The sequence below is a fragment of the Nothoprocta perdicaria genome, unplaced genomic scaffold, assembly GCF_003342845.1.
Source record: "Nothoprocta perdicaria isolate Ctin4 unplaced genomic scaffold, notPer1 scaffold_156, whole genome shotgun sequence".
Lineage (NCBI taxonomy): Eukaryota > Metazoa > Chordata > Aves > Tinamiformes > Tinamidae > Nothoprocta > Nothoprocta perdicaria.
The window spans coordinates 750,351-768,959 of record NW_020454716.1 but is presented as its reverse complement, the minus strand read 5'-3'; the positions used below and the strand labels follow the sequence as shown (position 1 = coordinate 768,959).

The 18,609-nt window shown below is 43.5% G+C and overlaps 1 protein-coding gene across 1 annotated transcript; it reads right to left on the bottom strand.

The window, feature by feature from the left end:
• Nucleotides 1-3,342: 3,342 nt before the first annotated feature.
• Nucleotides 3,343-18,163, bottom strand: SLC39A13 (solute carrier family 39 member 13). Its single transcript, XM_026035133.1, has 11 exons — nucleotides 18,052-18,163; nucleotides 17,277-17,361; nucleotides 14,503-14,802; nucleotides 13,910-14,023; nucleotides 12,322-12,440; nucleotides 10,858-11,010; nucleotides 6,893-6,982; nucleotides 6,470-6,520; nucleotides 6,097-6,229; nucleotides 5,876-5,975; nucleotides 3,343-4,531 (listed from the first exon to the last, which is right to left on the bottom strand). The coding sequence occupies exons 3-11, from the start codon at nucleotides 14,768-14,770 to the stop codon at nucleotides 4,456-4,458; spliced, it is 1,104 nt and encodes a 367-aa protein (XP_025890918.1). The 5' UTR covers nucleotides 14,771-14,802; nucleotides 17,277-17,361; nucleotides 18,052-18,163; the 3' UTR covers nucleotides 3,343-4,455.
• Nucleotides 18,164-18,609: the final 446 nt, after the last annotated feature.

The window sequence follows — 18,609 nt, the reverse complement described above, 5'->3', positions numbered from 1 at the left end:
CGCGCGGCGCTAACGGTCGCGCGGCGCTAACGGTCGCGCGGCGCTAACGGTCGCGCGGCGCTAACGGTCGCGCGGCGCTAACGGTCGCGCGGCGCCCTCGCGCTTGTCCGCTCCGCTCCGCCCCGGCCCGCGCCGCAGAAGGGCAGCTGGCTACGGGTAAGGCAGAAATCGCGTGATCGAGCATTTTCTTTTAAGTGTTGGTAAAATAGAGTGGTGGCAGATGCTGGCCTTGCAGTTATGGTTTCTCCTCAGTTCTCTGTTATCCGTGAATGCAAGGCAAGGCCTCAAGTGCATAAAAGAGATTGACATTTCCAGGCGTGAGGAGCAGGCTAAATCCAAGCCATTAGTTAAATACAGAGGACACCAAATCCCTTTTGATCCTATTTGTTCTGTGGAACTTGTTCTCTGTACTGCAGTGCTGCTCGTCCCCAAGGCCAGTTGTTTGGACATCACCTTGTCAAATCTGGCACCCAGCTAAAGTGATCTGAGGGTGCAGTAAGTCTAAATTACAAACGTAACCCCTGTGTATCAAAGTCCTGAGTTGTGGTTGATTAGAATAATTATTTCTAAAGACTAACTGTTCAACTGTAGGAGATGCAGGTCCTTTTTTCTCTCCTCCTCCTCCCTTTTTGTGCTGTCAGCTAGCAAGTGCAGCCTAGGTGACCATACCAGCACCTCTCCATCTGCGGACCCCACTCGCAGCAGCCTCCTGCTTCTCGCCTTGAGTGCTATACCTGGTGGAAACATGCAGCAGCCACGGAGAAAGCTTGCTCAAAAACATTTCAGCGTGTCTCTCTTCMACAGTTTGGACTGGACAGATGGGATTACCATCCATGCAGCTGCACATTAGTGCCTTGGAGGCAGCCAAATTGAGAGGAACTGACAGCGCTGCCATGGAAGGAATTTTCTAACACATACCAGCTAAATTAAGAGTCTCTCACACCAGGATGAAAAATGGTTTTCAAATACAATCATTGCTCTAGGTACTGCTCCCCAGATAACACAAAAGATCTTTCACCACAGAGGGCATCAAAGTCAATCCAGGGRCAAAATTCCAAAAGCTACAGTCCTGGCAAAACCTTCACATACCATGAAATCATGTCTTCAGTCACTTAGCTGCCTTTATCTTCTTTCAGCTCTTAGGTTGTCATTTTCTTTCTCCTTAAAAGGTCTTTCATAAGCAGTGAATGGTAGTAAATGATTCTCACTGTTTATAGCCATAAAAATCTCTCAGGTGAAAGRTGGGATAAGACATACATTAAACCTGTGTTTTTGGAGGACACAACATTCCCTCACAAGCTCACCTGGCTCCTTCCATGTATGATTTATGATGAATACCTTTATTCCACACAGCAGGTGACCGCTTAGTGATAAGTGATGAGGAAGGTAACTATCAGTTAGGTCTAATAGTTTTTTAGCTGAGGAATCATTAATCACAAAAATGGCTGCTAAACTCCCTGAGCAGTCAGTTGCCATGCAGGCACTCCCCTCAAAAAGGAGCAACTCACATAATTATCCTTCTCAGCCAGCAGACCCACATCCAAAAGCTATGATTCCACATATGCTACAACACTCCTGGCCTACAATGCCATGGCAGCAGAAATAGCAGAATGGTTCAGGAATCTCTCTTTTAAGAGAGCACAGGCTCAAGGGGTAAAGTAACTAGTCTGGACTACTAAATATACTGCTCTGTAATTCAAAAGCAAAGAAAAGTAGCTTCAAAATGGAAAACCAGAAAAAAACGCACATTGCAAACCATTTATTTCAYCTCTATTGTCTCCTTACAGAGCAGACTAATATAGATGAAAGGGGGAAACGCATAGGAGCAGCTGGGAAAAAAAAAAAAAAAAAGCAGAACTAGAAAAAGATGATTCTGTCTGCATTTCTAAAAGTGACAAATATGGCAAAGTGATGCTCCGTTTCCTCCCGAGGCTCTTCATCCTTAGTCCTCGCCTGGGGCTGATGCTGCCTATAGCAGGAAATTAGCCAGCCCATCCTCTAAGCCTTGTGCTGCCTTGCACCAGGGTACCTTCYCAAGAACTGCAGTCTGTCAGGCTTGCGGCACCAGCCAAGAAAAGCAACTCGGAAATTAATTCTTCAATGCCATCCACTTCATGTTCCTGAATGGAGAGCACGAAACCTGGGCTACGGTTTCCAGTTTTAGCAAGATTCAGTGCTGATGCAATAATACTGGCTTCTGTGCACTCACCTGGTAATGCCTGGACTTAAATGCCAGCTGCATTTTGAGTAAGAATCTAGGGAAAGAGTGGGCGTATCTTTCTATGCAAACGGGCTTCCTTCAGATTGCTACAATAGGGTCTAGCTGGCTTCCATTTCCAAGGAAAAATAATTACAAAGTACTAGAATGAGGGGTTAATATGCTGAGTCCCTGTAAGCTAATCTGATGAATCTTCCTTCCAGGAAAACATCAAGTGGATGCTCGATTCAGACTTTGTGACAAAGGGATGATAGAGGCAGTAGTTGAAAAGGAGGGCAACTTTGTAAGAGAACGAAAAATGCACTAAGCGCTCTCATTGCTCAAGTGAAGCTAGTTAGTGATGTAAACCTACCAGTGAGGAACACTGAACAGATTTTAGACAGCAGTACTGAGGCAGAGAGAACAGCAGACACAAGTTTGCCAGCTCTCTCCAAAAAGTAGGGCAGAAACGGTCATAAAAATAGAACAGTGTCAACAAGGAATTTCTCAGAGAAGTGCCTCTGCTACAGGCAGAATACCTGCCTCGTTGCTCTGAGACAGATCACCCTCTAAATTAGAGACTAGCCCTGTCCAGCCTGGAAAGCTATACTCATTTACAAAAACTCTTTAAAGACAGAATTGAACTGGTGCAACTCAAATTGTGGCACTTGTTTTGCGTCCAGTAAGGTCACTTTTTTAACAGATTTATGTAGAGCAAGGATAACCTCTGCGGAATGGATGAGCGAGCAATTGCACAGATCTCTGTAGCACTAAAATCTCCCATTGGAAGGGGCAGCCTGGTCAGTCTGCCAGCTGGGATGCACACAAAACACTAGAAACATCATTTATTTTTATTGATTTCAGATGGTCAACAAATTGAATCCCAAGTGTCACACATCAGCAAACTCTTAAAGCATACTTACTGCCATCCTTTCATATCCTATTCTCTCTTAGCACATTTAGCTTTCCTAGACTCATTTWTAATCTTTTCACCAGCAGTTTCACCCTCTAAATTTTGCTCTTCCTGGGTTCTTTGCTGCTGCACCCTTTCCTTTAAGGAAATACTGTCAGTATTATTTCTTACTCATTCATCCCTGACAGACTGTAACTCCCCTGTGAGGTAAAAAGCCCAGAACTAGACTACCTTTTTTTTTTTTTTTTTTTTTTTTTTGGTTACAGCATGTTCCTAAACATCCTACATTGAGCAGAGGAAGAGCCAGCATTGGGTTACCTCTAGCTGACCGAAGGTGTTGTGTTCAGCCCTTGCCCAAACTTCAGCCTCGGGCTGCTCTAGCATGCTGGACAGGGCTAACATGCCAATCTTTCCACCTCAAGAGAGCTCTGAAACTTGGCTTGGGGAAGCTGGTTGGGGAGACAGGTCGAGAGCAGGCTCAGGACCACACTCAGCTAATGCTTAAGGGGATGAGGTGGGGAGGGAAGTCAGTAGCAGCAACTCCATGACTTTCCTTCCAGATATAGGTGAGCTGATAGTCTAGCAATAGAAGAAATACTTGCTGACCATTTTTCTGATGAACAGCTATGCCATGCTGGTTACTGGAGTGGTTAGGGCTGAGGCAAATAATCTTCACACTGAGCCACTTGTGAACGACCCCAAAATGCCTCAAGTTTCTGGCTCAATTTCAACATAAATCAATACAAAATATGCCAAAAAGTTGGACTACCAAGGCTAATGGTACCTTTAGAAACAAGTGGTCTCAATGAAGAGCCAGAGATTGAATTGGAAAGAGACCTTTCCCCCACTGTCTACAATGCAGGATTTCCTAGCGGCATAACTCCCAATGGTAGAGAGTTCTAGTTAAAGCTGTTAATTTATTGTTGTTTTGCCATCCCTGTTCCGTCTTCAACRCTTTGAGTGGTAGAACACGTCCTTCCTCTTCACCTCTTCATCAGTTACAGGGATCATGTCTCATTTTCACGCAACAGCTTTCAGTTCCATCATAATGAACTGAATGAAATACTGTCCATTCTCCGTGGAGCCGTTGTTCAGCTCTTTTCTGCTCATACCATCTTTTGCTCCATAAAAGAGGAAGCTCTGAGGTGTAGGATTTTAGCAGAATAGGGATAGGAGAGCCAGGGAATAAAGGCCTGCACACCCAGACCTCTTTCTCACTTGCTTCTCATACTAGCAGCCAGATCCACACGTGCACGCGCAGGAAGTAACATTAGTGTTCTTATTGCTTTGGCAGCTCAGAGTCACTGCAGTGGCTCTGAGAGGAGTCGCGAGGTCTGTGCAGAAGTCACTCTGTTGTGAGTGAGAGCAGCACCATGACTATAATGCCTGTACACAGGAGTAGAACTTGCTGTAGGGAGTTCCTGGAAAAGAAACAGGAAAATTAGAAGGGGCCACAGAATTGCTGCCCATTGGGCAGCAGTGTAGAGGCTCTTGACTGGTTTGCTCTATACCCTTCCAGATTCGTCACAAAGACAAGACTGCGGTTGTGAGAAGTGATTCACTCAGCAAAGACTCTTCCCCAGAACCCCAAACAAAGAAGTGSTCCATAAACTGGAACATATTTTTTCCATTCAACTGAAAGGTCTGATTTGAGTTTTCCAAATCAACAAAAGCTGATTAAATCAGGCAAATCAGGCAGCCTATTCCTGCCCTTTTTCTTATGCTAGCACCAGCACTTGTGCAGCATGTTCAGAGGGATTAGGAACCTTGTTGAGCCAACAACTACTTTGCAAAAATAAAAAAGCTAATGAATTTTTCCACTCATTTAGCATCAACTCATATTTATTCTTCATTAAAGCGGCTACACACCACTGCCACTGCAGCTGTTATCAATTGAAAAGCATGCTCCCAGCTGCCATTAACATTTCTCTAYCAGAGGTTCCTGTCTCCTCAGATACCAGCTGTGGAACTGTCTTTTGAGCTCTTTATCCATCTTGGTCAAAAGGAAATTGGTTGAGCCAAGAAGCTGAGGTTCCTAGTTAAACTGTTTTAAGCTGCCTCATTTCAACTGCAGCTCTGTCAGCAAGCCTGGGAAGGTCTCTASAATGGTGCAGATGAGTTTGGAATGCAATTAGCCACAGCCTCTGCCAGGCTCCAAGAAACCAAGATACTACCAACTACAAGAAGGCAAAATACACCAGAAAATTCTGGTGTGGAAAACAGGTGACTGAGGTGGGATACAATAAAACATTACAAAATGGTGAATGATAAAGAAAAATAAGCTTTAAATTCTGGGTAAGCCCCAGGGCTGAGTGGCCTCTAAGCCACTAGATGCCAGAAGCCAAGATATGCAAGGGTACAGGATCACCCAGCTGGACGGAGTTCTGAGCAACTTCCTCTAGCTGGAGGTTGGACTGGATAACCTCCAGAGGCTCCTTCCAAAAATCATTATGTCTGCGATTCTGTGATTTTTCACTTGTCTTGCTTCCTCTAGTCTCTTCCTCTAGTCTTTCCTTAAGCACATGCTACTGGCTACTGCCACAGATAACATATTGGGACAGCAAAACCTTTAGGACTGACCCAGCTGGAGTTTTACAGCATCTCTGTAGTCCTGTCAACTCAACACTTACCACAACACTTTCTACAAACTTGTCCATGGGACATGGAAAGCTGTCATTCATGTGCTCCCAAAACAGGCATGGGGAAGTGTTACATCCCTGCTTCCTGGGCAGTAAGAAGGGCTGCTGCCAAACAGGAGCACCTACCAAGGATTCTTTTCCTCCAGGAGATCAGGTACAACATTTACCAAGGCAATATACAAAAATCCTCCAGAAGTGAAAGGGAGGATCCAGGCAACTGTTTCTCCTGCAAATACAGGAAGATTTCATTAGTCATGAGGCAAAATCACAAGAGAAAATAGAAGATGAATATGGCTACCACACATGGCTACCACAAGCCTCCCTATAGCAGCCCCAGGGAGCCTTACCTGCTCCTTTTGGAGACTGAGCACATATTGCAAAGCAGGTTCCTAGAATCCCCCCTAATGCTGTGGATAGCTGCATCTTGGCTGCACTCCAACGATCAAACCCAGCCCGAAGTAGGATTGCAAAGTCCCCTACCTAAGAAAACCAAGAGCCAACAGTTAATGCATATGAATATCCCCAAACACAAAGKCAAGTTAACGAGACAACTTAACAAGACAAGTGCTTCAAGACTTCTTTTAACTTCTCATTTGTCAGTCTCCATGAAGAAGCATCTTTTCAAGGGACAAGGAAATGTTATTCAGACTTAGTCATTATCTTTTAGCAGATGAAGCATCCCTTCAGTCCTTCAGGACAGCAGGATAAGAGCCCTCTCACCTCATGTGGGATTTCATGCAGGAGAATTGCTGTTGTGGTTAGGAGCCCAACCTGTAGCAGAAAAGAGAATTCGATTAGGAAATAGTCCTCACTCTGAAAGGCTGAAACATKCCTCAGCATGTGAAGGCCCCATTCTCCAGATTAAGACTCTTGTTACTCAAGGTTTAGAAGTGACCAGTTCTCAGTGAAAAGGCAGATGACCTTTCCTCACATGTCAGTACAAAGGACAAAATTCTCCGAAAGACTGAAGAAGCTCTGGCTCAGAGGGCCAGGACAGGGCTGCTTCTTACTGAAAATACTTCTCTGTGTTCCCAGAAGCTTCCGGAAAATAGGAGAGATTCCTCACATCTTCGGTATTTTTGTATGTTGCATCACACTTTAGGATGGGTATCTCCAGTATATAGCGTGCGACARATACCTTACCTTTCTGCTCACCAGGAAGCTGGCTGCTACTGCTAGGCCGTGTGTAAAATTATCAATGGTGTTGGCCAACAGATTGAGGTATCCACTAATCTGCAAAGAGAAGGAAGAACTCTTGATAAGGGAGGATACTTAAATGAAAGCATACACCAGACAAGATCCGGCACAGGTTATATGCAGCCATGATCAAATGACACTGAGCAAGACATGGCACTCCTGATGAAGATTTTGACATCACTGCATAGATACAACTTAAATGCTGTATTCGGTCTTAAAGTAAACTATGCTTTGGGGTAGACAAGATTAGATTGTCCAAGATTAGAAAATCTACCTTAGAGGAGGAGAGAGAGAAAAAGGGCAAATGACAAGGTCTAGATATAGAGAGAGACAAAAGCAGCAAAAAGGAAAAATATATAGCCAAAATATAAGAATAAACTGATTGTAAATCAAACCAATTCTAGGCAACMCTAATTTACACAAGTCGACTGGCTATAAATATGACCTAACCTAGTCTTCTAGTCATGTATTTTATTATATAACTGTTAAATATCTCCTCAAGAGCTGGCAAGAACAGTGCAGCAGAACAAATGCTGTTGAAATTGCTTTTTATAACTAAAAAAATCTGCAGGCATTATACTAAAAAAAGCTTGTGCTTGTGGGTTTGCTTTCCCTTAAGAAAGAATAACAAGAGAAAAGATAGTAATGGTGGTCACCAAAAATCCACCCACTAGAAGGCTGGATAGCATGTATATKCATACACATGCTGACAAACACGTTTCTGAAAACTGCAGGCATGTGCCCACTTCCCTACATGAGTCTGCCTCCATGTTAGACTTCCCTATCATGCTAACCACTGCTACACCTACGAGTGCTTCCACACAAATTCTGGTTATGTGGGCCAAACTGATTTATAAGGATACCACCCCAGCCCTTTTGCTCACAGTTTCTGTTTTCCCATCATGTTTAACAAAGATTACTGAGTGCTGGCTGCAGACATGGTGCACCAGTCTGGGTGGTAGCTAATCTACCAGTTTGTTCCTGGGCTGCAAGAACTGAGCTGGCATACATTGGCTCCAGCTACACAGCAGCAACCTGTGAGACAGTCTAGAAACTAGAGCATTAACCTCTTCTTTCACCATAGCACCAGGCACCAATGTATAGCTGGAAGAATTCAAGTGCTGATGAGTTTTATAGTCAGGCCATCAGCACACTTTTTTTGTCTTCTGCTCTTCCCCATTTCTGTTGACCTGTGCATGAGGCATCCTCCTTCTTGCTGTGGTCAAATAAAATAACATGTTCACCTATGAGCTGCAGCTCAGGTAGGGCTTTCAGTCAAGTCTCTCCCTCAGAAGGCACCACCTTTCTGCACAGCACTTTCTACTGCACAATCTCAAGATATTTTCAAAGGCTCTAAAATTTTAAAAGCATTCCATGATTAAATATGAAAATGACCTATTAAGCAGGCCTAAATACATTAAGTAGTAATCTAAACAACATCTCTACAGTAGATGCAGAACACATTCCCCTCATGTTTTGTAAGAAAAGAGAACAAAAAAAAMCAAGGCATGCAGACTCATAAACACACAGCCATTTTAGACTAAATATGAGGAATGAGAACTAACGTGACTGTCTAAAATTTCTCCTTTTCCTGCTGGGATTTTAGATGACTAGGTTTTCCCCACAGAATAGTAATTATTATTCATGCAAGTTTCACACACACCCTATATCACTGTAATAGTGGGGGAAAAAAAAGAGAAAAAAGCTTCATGATTAAAACATTATGATTTTTTTCTTGTCAGTGGCAAAAGCTGTCACTGACAGAAGCAAAGCCTTGGGAGTGTTCAGATATAAACTGGGTTGATTTGACAGTTATGAGCCTCTGACATTTACTTTCTGAAAATATCTAATAGGAGGTTCTCCTCAGTCTTAAACAGTGCAGCTAGATGAAGTGTTTATGTTCATGCTGCMGAATTGATGTCACTGTGCAGTTAAACATACATCTACAAACAAGCAAAGACAACTGTGCGTGGCAGGGAAAAGAAAGAATGAGCAAGGAAGTACTCTATTCTCTCAACAAGTAAAATCATTCTAGTGACTGCAGTACAAGAAAGCACCAAATTATATTTGAGTGCAGAGGACCCTTATCACCTGTAGTGTTTAAGCCAGAACACATTATTGCTCTAGTTCTTATGTAYGTGGTCCACAGAAAACCAATTGCAGTTTATTAATCTTGGAGGCGCTAAACAGTTCTCCCACTATTTGTTTAACTAGTACCTTTTCYCTCTTGTTTTCTTAAAAACAAAAACAAACTAACAAAAAAAGTAAAAGGCCAGTACTCAGTGGGTACTGGAACCAAAGCAGCCTGCCATGGGTTTCTCTGTTCTTTGCAAGCACCTACCTTGCGCCTTTCTAACAACAGTTTCCCCTGTGTGTCCTTGGAATTTTTCCAAGGTACTGACTTCTTGGAAACTGTACCTATGTTATAAATGTGATCTGCATTCTTTGTTTCTTAATCTAGTGCTTCACATTTGGAATGCTTCGTTCATGTATGGAAAATTCAGCTCTTTTGATGAAGTTATTCAGTTTACCTAGTATCACTGACCTCATGCAGTACTGTTATTTAAGTTACAGAGTAATAGTTGCAAATGTTAAAATATACTTTAAAAATTAAACTCCTTTAAAAAGATTGCAAACCAATAGTGAATGTATTTTTGAGTGAGTCTGTATTAATATAGTCCCAAATTATAGACAATTTTTGTTTTAATTCTGTAATAGACAATAACCAGTTTTAACATAGATAATATTAGCAAAGTAGACTGTATACAACTCTAATCTAATTAGAATTTGGGATAAAGTTAAGTTTTATGTCTCCCAGTATTGCTGCAAACCAACCTTACGATTGAATAAAATATGCTGATAAGCCACAAAGTTACAGAAAAACAGATTTAAAGGGAAAGACTGAAGAGACTCTGACTGACTACATATCTAGGTTTGGACTAGTTCATGAAACCACATTCTCTTGTTTTAGTTACTCTCCTGTGATCTTGTACAATTTTATGGGCTCTCAGACTAAAGTTGGAAGTTCTCTTTCACAAAAGYGGTCTTCTACTCTGTCATGTTTACTCAGAGCTCCCACAGTACAAAGACAGTAAACTAAAACCAAAAGTGAAAGCAAAGCTAATCTAAACGTTAGCCACAGCCTAGTAGTTTCTCTGCCTCTTCCAGTCCTATGAGCTTGCTGATATCCCCTTCTCCCAACACTACAGATTGCCTGASAACATAGCATGTTGACTCAAGAAGCAAAATTAGCAGAGAATTAGACCTACAAAAACAGTAACAATAAAGTTCTCAGATTGTTAGCTCATAGAACTAAGCTCACCATAGGATCAAGTGAGCACCCATTTGAAGGATAGGAAACACATATTTATAGATAAAGTGAACAAGAACCATTTCTGGGAGTAGTAGTTTGCTAATCTGAGAAMCCAAACCCCTAAATTATACGATGAATAGCTTCAACTGCCAGAAAGCATCTAAAAGTTGCCTGAACAAGAAGTTGCAACTCACAGCTGCTATAAGGCAGACACTGAAGAAAAGAGAAATCATTGTCCAAAAATTTAAATGAATAACATATACCGACTATAAGATTTAGTRTAAAAAAAGTACAAGTGCAAAAAAAATGTACAAGTGTTTTGRTGTCAGGATTCAGTCAAAACAGGCCATTATGAAGACATGTCTGGTAACGTGACTTCGCCTTTCTTGAATGAGCTGCAGAGCAGATTTTCTCTAGTATGTCTGCTATTTCCAGCCTGTTATAGCTCCAGTGAACATTTTGAAAGAGCAAAAACAAGCATAACTGATAAACACCAAGTTCCCACTCCGTAACAGTACTTTCCACAGAGAGCTCTTTATATTTGCTTGAGAAAGCATAAAATAGAAAGCATCTAGAAGTTTGCTTGTGGATGTCTTACCTTGATCCTGTTGTCTGTTGGACGAGACTGGAAAGAGGAGCCATTACACTGAGCTGAAACCATTCCCGCTTTTTGGGGTCTGCCTGCCACCTTCTGAAGGGGAAAACTACTTCCATTGGAAATCTTCCCCTCTGGTGCTTTACAACCAGAACCCTAAATTAGGGAAAAAACAACTTCTCAGTATTTTTTTTTTTTTTTTTGGCCCCAAGAAAGAGCATGATTTGGGGTGAGAAATCCAGTTATCAACCTTATTCCTTTTGTTGCTGCAGCCCAAATCAGTAGCTTTGGTATCTTGTTCTAATAGCTACAACTACCAGAGATGAGACAGATATCATAGAGTTTTTTGTCACATTAGTAAAATGGAATTACGTATTTGAACTTCATCTGTAAGGCTAACTGGCTAACAAACTGTTAGACAACATGAGCAAAGATTTTCCCAACTATGAGGAAACGGAAAATAGCAAGAGAGACTGAGTTTGAGACAGAGCTTATGGGCCATATCCCATGGGAAAGATGGAGCTGAATTTCTCTTGACCTGATCTGGGCAGCGGAAGAAAGAGGAGGAAACACTTGTTCTCTCCAGAACACCAGGATAACTAAATTCAGAGAATTATTCTATAGCTAGGATTGTCTGCTTTCAAACAACACAGTGTGTCCATCTGAGACTTTACTCTCTCATATTAGAAGGGTAAATTCCTTTCAGAGTTTAAAAATCTCATGTTAAAGCAGAATAAGATCTGGCTACACAGTGCCTGATTTCCAGTGTCATCTCTCAAGAACTCAGCCCAGCAAGGATTCAATAGTTAACAGAAATTGCTGCTACAAGCTGTGCAGCCTGCAAGGACTAGCCATGCTCCTCTGTTCTGAAGTTACCTTCCCTTACTTTGTTAATATACCCCGTGGTGCAGGGTGACCCTTGCCTGAAACACTGCACTGTACTGCCTGGCCAACCATAAACCCCTTCTTCCACACAATATCTGCTCCACAAAACAGGGGCCTGGTCAAGACTGCGCTGAGGAGATGAGGACGGTGAGGAATGCCTTCCAGAGAAGGACAGAACTCTAAGACAGAAGTGAAACCCACAGCAGCAGGTCAAGGTCACCAAATGGAGTATACATTTGTCACCTGTCATACTCCAAAGGTTGCTTGAGAAAGTCTCCTCTTCAGAGGAGAAGCTCCCAGGCCACATAAAAGGGGAGTTCTCTTTTACGCATGTGACAGAGAACAAAACCACCTCAGAGATAAGAAATCTCAGATAAAACCACAAAACCAAATCTTGAAGATGAAACACCTTGCCTACAGCCTGGTCTCAAAGAAGTTGCAAAAAGCTGACAAGCAGCTACTCACAGCTCAGGACCCATTTGCAGAACATGGCAATAGGGCAGAGGAGGTGCTTAGTATAGGACATATGTGCCTGACTCATAAACCAAGCACAGTGGTACTCCCTCCCCTCTGGCTACTCACCACACCCGGGCAATCCTCTTCTTTCTCTAGGAAGATCTTCTCTAATGCCAGGAAGGTCAGGAGACCAATGATCACCCACAGACCAAGAAGTTTCTGCTGCTGAAAGCTCTGCCCTTCTCCTGAGGGACAAGAGAAAAAAAAGATACAGTGTTTTCCCATATAGGGACACATCCTGTTCCAGGCAGATTAACCAAGACTCCCAAGACAACAAGAAAAAAYAGGAGGTGTTTCCACTGTCCTTCTGAGGAGTAAGGAGCAAACATAGCTCACAGCAAATTAGTTTCATCTACTCAGTCTAAAGAGATGCCCTCTTCCCAGGGAACTGCAACTGACAGCCCCAACACCCCTTTACTTCTGTAGGGCAACCAAAACTGTTTGCTAACAATACTAAGAATGTCTAAGCTTCAAATGTGAGGGGATATTGCCTGCTGGTATCAACAAAAATCTTGCAGCTGGGTCTACTGAGCTGCAAGCCCAGACAACCCTCCCCATTAGCAGAGCTGTAGGACTCACCTTCCCTTTTCTGCCACACCTGGCTAAGTTATTAAGCCCAAAGCTATAAACTTTTTTCAGTTGCAGCCAAGCCTGTGAGATAATCATCCATTCAGCCTGGCTACAGAAATGGATGTCACGTTACAGTAGAAGGAAGAAGAAAAAAAAAAAAGAAAAAAAACTCTGCAGTGGGGCATATATGGGTCATGGAAACCTTTGCGCTCAGGATGGTCTGGCAAAAGTAAACAAGCTACAGCAAGAAGGCAAAGTCACTGGGAAACCAAACCGCTGTAGAGAAGACAAGAGAGGAAAAAAAAAAAAAAAGGCACCAAGTTCTACAGACAGTGCTAGAACTGTGAAGAGGGAGAAAATTAAGAGACCTACTGATCCACAGAAGATCTGAAATCTCAGGTCATGGGTGCAGTGGAGCCTGGTAAACCCAGGCCATCCTTTTCCCTTTCTCAGACTCAGATTCTCAGCAGGGAAAGGATTTCATGGTTTGCAGAATAGATGGGATTAAGCAGTACTTGGCTTCTCATGTCATCAATTTTTCAAGACAGAAATATTATCACTACAGGTTTCAACAAGCCTGAGTATCTGAGGGATGAAGAGGATACACCAGTACCACACTCACTACCTCAACCCAACCAGTGTTTAGCTTATGGGCCAGTAATGGGCTCTTCCACATACTTCTTTTTGTTTCCTTCTCTCCATTTCAGCCAATAGCTCTAGAGAGTCAATTTTTCACACTTCATCTTGACCAGAGCTGGAGAGGGYAGCACATTTGGGCTTCCACTGATTGAAGTACCCAGGGAGCACACCTGATTATTAAGAAAGAGGCTGTGAGTAGCACTGTGATAGGGTCAAATTTCTAGGGAAGACATTCCCTAGAATGGGGCAGTATTCCCACCTGAAATGATGGATGTGTTCAGCTGTCAATGTGGATTGATCATTGCTCATGTAGACTGGCTGACCCAATCTAACTTTTGTGTGTGTGTGTGTGTTTTCAAAAAGGAAGAGACTCAAGAAGCATCAGAAGAAGTASCCATAGTCTGAGCTGCTTCTAGGCACGGAGGGGGCGGAGGGGCTTTCATACCTGCTGCTGCACTGCATGTGTAGGCCCAAGCTTCAGGAAGCAGATGCAGAAACACATTCCCCAGTAGCCCACCAATTGCAAAGCTCAAAAACTGCTTCAAACGATGTGATCCAGCTTAAAAAAAAAGAAAGAAAGAAAGAAAAAAAAGGTTATAACTCAGCCTGGAGCCAAAACATCTCCAGCTGAGATTTTTGCACAAAGAAACCTAAATTAGAAGCATCTGCAAGCCAAGTTTTCAAAGAAGAGCAGGGACAAAATGACATCTGCAAGCCAAATTTTCAAAGAACAGTAGGGGCAAATGCATCACTTGGCTGAAACAGCGGTGTGTGTGTGTGGGGCGCGTCCTGAACCAAGCAACTCCCCATGACACATATCCCAATGGCACACATCCCAAATGATGCTTTTTGACCAGCTCCAGCCAGAACCAACCTATCAAATTGATGGGTATGGCCTAAAGCAACAAACTGTGTCTGCTTTAGAGGGCAGTATTCCTGTTACCCTGGGATGATCCAAGGTCCTCTTTATCCCCGTGCCATTCAATCACAATCCAGGACTTCCAGCCTCAGAAAGGCTAACCTCGGCAGCAGTCTTACCTTCTGAGTGCAGAGCAGCTCCCGTCTCAAAAGGAATCACCAGCAAGGGGAAGACCCCACTCAGCCCCACCATGAGTGAGGCGATGAGGGAACAGACCCAGGCGTCCAGCCGYTCACTACTGAAAAGGCCTTCCCAGGACTTGGCCTCCTTCTCACACAGAGGACTGGAACTTGTGGCAACATGACTTTTGGGGAGCTGCTGAGCTTCACAGGCCACGAGCAGTAGCAAGGAGAGTGTCCCATCAAGCAGATGCTTTTGCTTTGTCATCTCTATGTGGTCTCAGCTGGGTTCGCCAGCCTCTGAAAAGAGCAGAGGAGAGCAGTTGTGAGAGCATACAGCAACATCCCAATGGAAAGGTCTCAGTTGCTACGGTCCCTGGAGAGGTAACGGGACGGAGGTCTATAAAATCAGAGTGGTGCAAATARTCTAGCAGTGTTAGACTGTTCATTGTCTTTTCTAATGACATGAGCTCGTGACCTGAAGCCAGCGGGGATCAGCTGCAAAACAAACAAGATGCCCAAATATAGCTCTTCCCTGGCAGGTAACATATAGTAGGACTTCCCAAAGGACTGGTTGGATGGAAAATTTTACATGGATTCAKCAGGACACAGAAGAAGCATCAGGGTATTGGCTGCTCATAGTCAGACAACTTGTAACAGACTCAGGAAATCCCCATGTCTAAAAGCAGCTGGAGGCTGGCTGAGTGGTCCAGGGAAGTGTCATATATACTTGCCCTATTTTTACTCTTCCCTGTAAGGGCACTGGTTATTTAGATTCTTAGACTAAATCAGAGCTCTTACTAATAACCCTCAGTCACAAAATAAAAATGGGAGAGAAGAAGGCATGTTAGAAGAGGAAAATAAAGCTAAAATACACTTCCATTGGCAAACAAGAAAGGAAAGCAACTGATGCAAAGATTGAGCACAAATGTCTGCTCCTATCTTCGGAAGAAAAGTTAAAAGTGTCTATCAAAATGAATTAGGAAATAGGAGAACAGTATGTTTAAAAAGCATGGGTTAAACACATAGCTGTAGATTGGCAAGGAATTACGGCATTCATCGGAAAGCATTTAAGGAAGTAGCCAAAGTAATCTCTGAGGCAGGAATGACTATCTTTGAAGATTTGCAGAGATCATGTGGGAAGGCCCCTGAAGGYTGGAGAAGCATCATGCCTCACCTACCTTAATAAACAGAAAGAAAAAAAAAAGAGGGGACACAGGGAGAAGCCTTAAGGAGTTACACACTAGTAACTTCAATCCTCAGAAAGGTTCTTGATCAAGTTAAGTGATCAGTTTGTAGTACCTAGAAGATAAAGTGATAAAGATAACAATGATTTAAGTAACAGAAGCACAAAAGAGCCTGAAATCATCAAGATGAAATTCAGGCTGCAGGTATCAATCTAGAGGCTGGCTGCATTGGAAAGGGGCAGCGTTGTCCCCTCTGCCTCCACTGCTTCATTCACCCTCCCTGCAGTGCTCTCACGTGATCCCGTGGATGAGCAAGCCCAGAGTAAAGCATCAGAATAACAATGTTTAAAGCCTCCATCCTCTCCTAAATTCACTGCCTGAACTGCAGGAGGAAGGCCCAACTGCAGTGAGCAACCAAAGAGAAGTGAACAGGCAGGGCTGCTCAGCTTCCCAAAAGGAGGACACTGAGATCCAGGCACAATGACCACAGACAGGAGGAGCAGGTGGGATGCAAGAAGGAACTCAGGAAGTCACCAGCTATGGAGAGAAAACCTTCTGTGGCAAAATAATATATGGTGAAGCATAAACTCTACAGACCCATATGAAACTCACCACTTTTTTTTTTTTTTTAACCCAAAAACTCTATATAACCAATTCAAACCAGCTCAAGATTTTATACTAAATCTAACTTTAGCATACTGTCAAAATAATCACAGTAAAGGTGAGGACAGAGGGAGAGGGAGAGAAAGACACACGAGTCAAAAAATAGTTATGTATCAGCAATGTAAGCCTGTTGTAAGAGAGGAAAAGGACATCTTGGGACATAAAGCTATGCGCATGACATGGAGGGAGCAATTCCACTGTACTCCACACCTGCAAGACCTAGACCAACAGCCTGCATTCTGTACTCTATAAAATAGATCTAAAAATCAGATATTCTAGTGGAAAGAAAAACAAAACAAACAAACAAAAATCAAACCAAAAAAGAACAAAAACCAAAAACAAACAAAAACAAAAAAAACAAGAGTTTAGAAAGCACGTCCTGGAAGAAAAGACTCAAAGACCTGGCTGTGTTTAGTCTAGAAAAGATAAGCTGAAGAGAATAAGATTGAAGAGAAGAGCCTGCATATAGCAAAAGCCATGAGAAGGGGGGAAAGTGCACAGCTCTTCTTCATGGACACTGAGAAATCTGCTCAACTGGTAAATATGATTTGGCTTGGCTAAGAAGAAACACATGTAAATGATATCAAAGTGGTGATCAAGCAGGTTATCTAGGATGCAGAATCTCCGACGCTAGATTTTTTTTCTTTTAAATGTTAAACAACTGATGCAGATGCTGATTCACTTCAAAGACATAGACCMGAGTCTCTTGGAGCCCTTCTGAGCCCTGCATCCGTGACCCTCTGAAGCTGCCCAGCCTCTTGTTCTACCAAGAGAGGCAGCGCTTGATCTGTGAAGCACAGCTTCAGCTTCACAGGTGCTGCACTAGAGTAGGGAAGACACAGAGGGGAGTTGTAAGACCCATCTTCCTTTCCCACAGCACACCACGTACAGTAATGACAGTGATAAMAGTCAGCACAAACTAACCTTTTGTCATCCTGATTTTGTCAGTGAGCTATAATCCAGGATGTGTGTGTGGTAGTCACAAAGTCAACAGCTTCTGAGAACAAGGCTTGGAAAAGAAAACATAACAATTAATGCAACAGGTTCATTTTTTTCTTATTATTATTCTTCCGACTTCCACTGTACCGACTGTACCTGTCGTAAAGGACACTTAAGGTTCTTTGAGATGGAGTAACTAAACTCCTGGTTAGAGGCAAAAGCACATAGGAGAAAAAACAAGTCCAGGACTTGAAGCCAATTTTCAGTGCCCTTTACTCAGCAAAGATGGGAACCAGGCTCCTTCCTAAAGCAGCCAGCGCATCATCGACTCCTCGGCTTTGCAAATGACAAGCTTGGGTACAACAGCCCTTTCCTGTGTGGCGTTCGGAACCTGTCTCCACCAGTAACCTCTTCTGTAGCCTTCTCGCATCCTGGGGATGTCTCTAAGCTGCACGGTCAGGAGCCAGGTCTGCTTAGCTCCTTCTGCAGTGGCCTTAGAACTGTAATAACTAAAAGGTTTTCCCTGCCCAGGAAGGGTAACTAAATGCRGATTTGCAATTTACGCACTTGCAGATAAGGGTCAAAGGGAGAGTGAAGACCCAGCCAAGAGAACAGCCCATGCCCTGCTCCTGGGGCTGCCCCTGCCCTGCGATGCTCAGGAGCACAGGCGCAGCAGGCAGCGCGTGAGAAAGCGCACACAACACTTAAAGTGCCAAGGCAAAACCCTACTGGAAATGAGAATATAAAATAATATATTTACATAAGAGAGATTCCTGCAGGAGCCCGCCTGCCTCCTCCCCTCCCAGCCACTTGGCCTTTTCAGACCACACAGCTTCAGCTCTGTCTCAGCGCAGTTGCTGCCATGCGATGACATTTTAGATGTTCTCATTGGAAAAAAAAAAAAAAAAAAAGGAAAAATGCTTGTTGCAACTGTTTGCTCTGGAAGCTTGGTTGCCTGCTCTTGGATTTGCAAAAGAGCACTCTGTGAAATGGAAAAAAAGTTACTTTCCAGGGAGGAAGCATAAATTTCAGCCAAAAAAAGCTCTCCACCTCCCTCCATTCGCCCTGCAGAGCGCTCTGAGCCCCTGCTGGAAGCTGCTCCTCTGAGGAGGACTCAAGGCACTCGCTGCTCTCTCAGCCACAGGCCTCCCTGGGGGAGCTGCCTGCGCCGGTGGGACTTGGCTGCTATCTCCCCACAGCGCTCGGGCAGAGCTACGTCCACACACGGCGCGCACAGATGCGAACGGGGGTGCGCAGGTTTAAAGGGCAGCGGAGGGTCCCGGGAGGGAGCAGGCTTCGCTCCCCGCCGCAGCGCAGC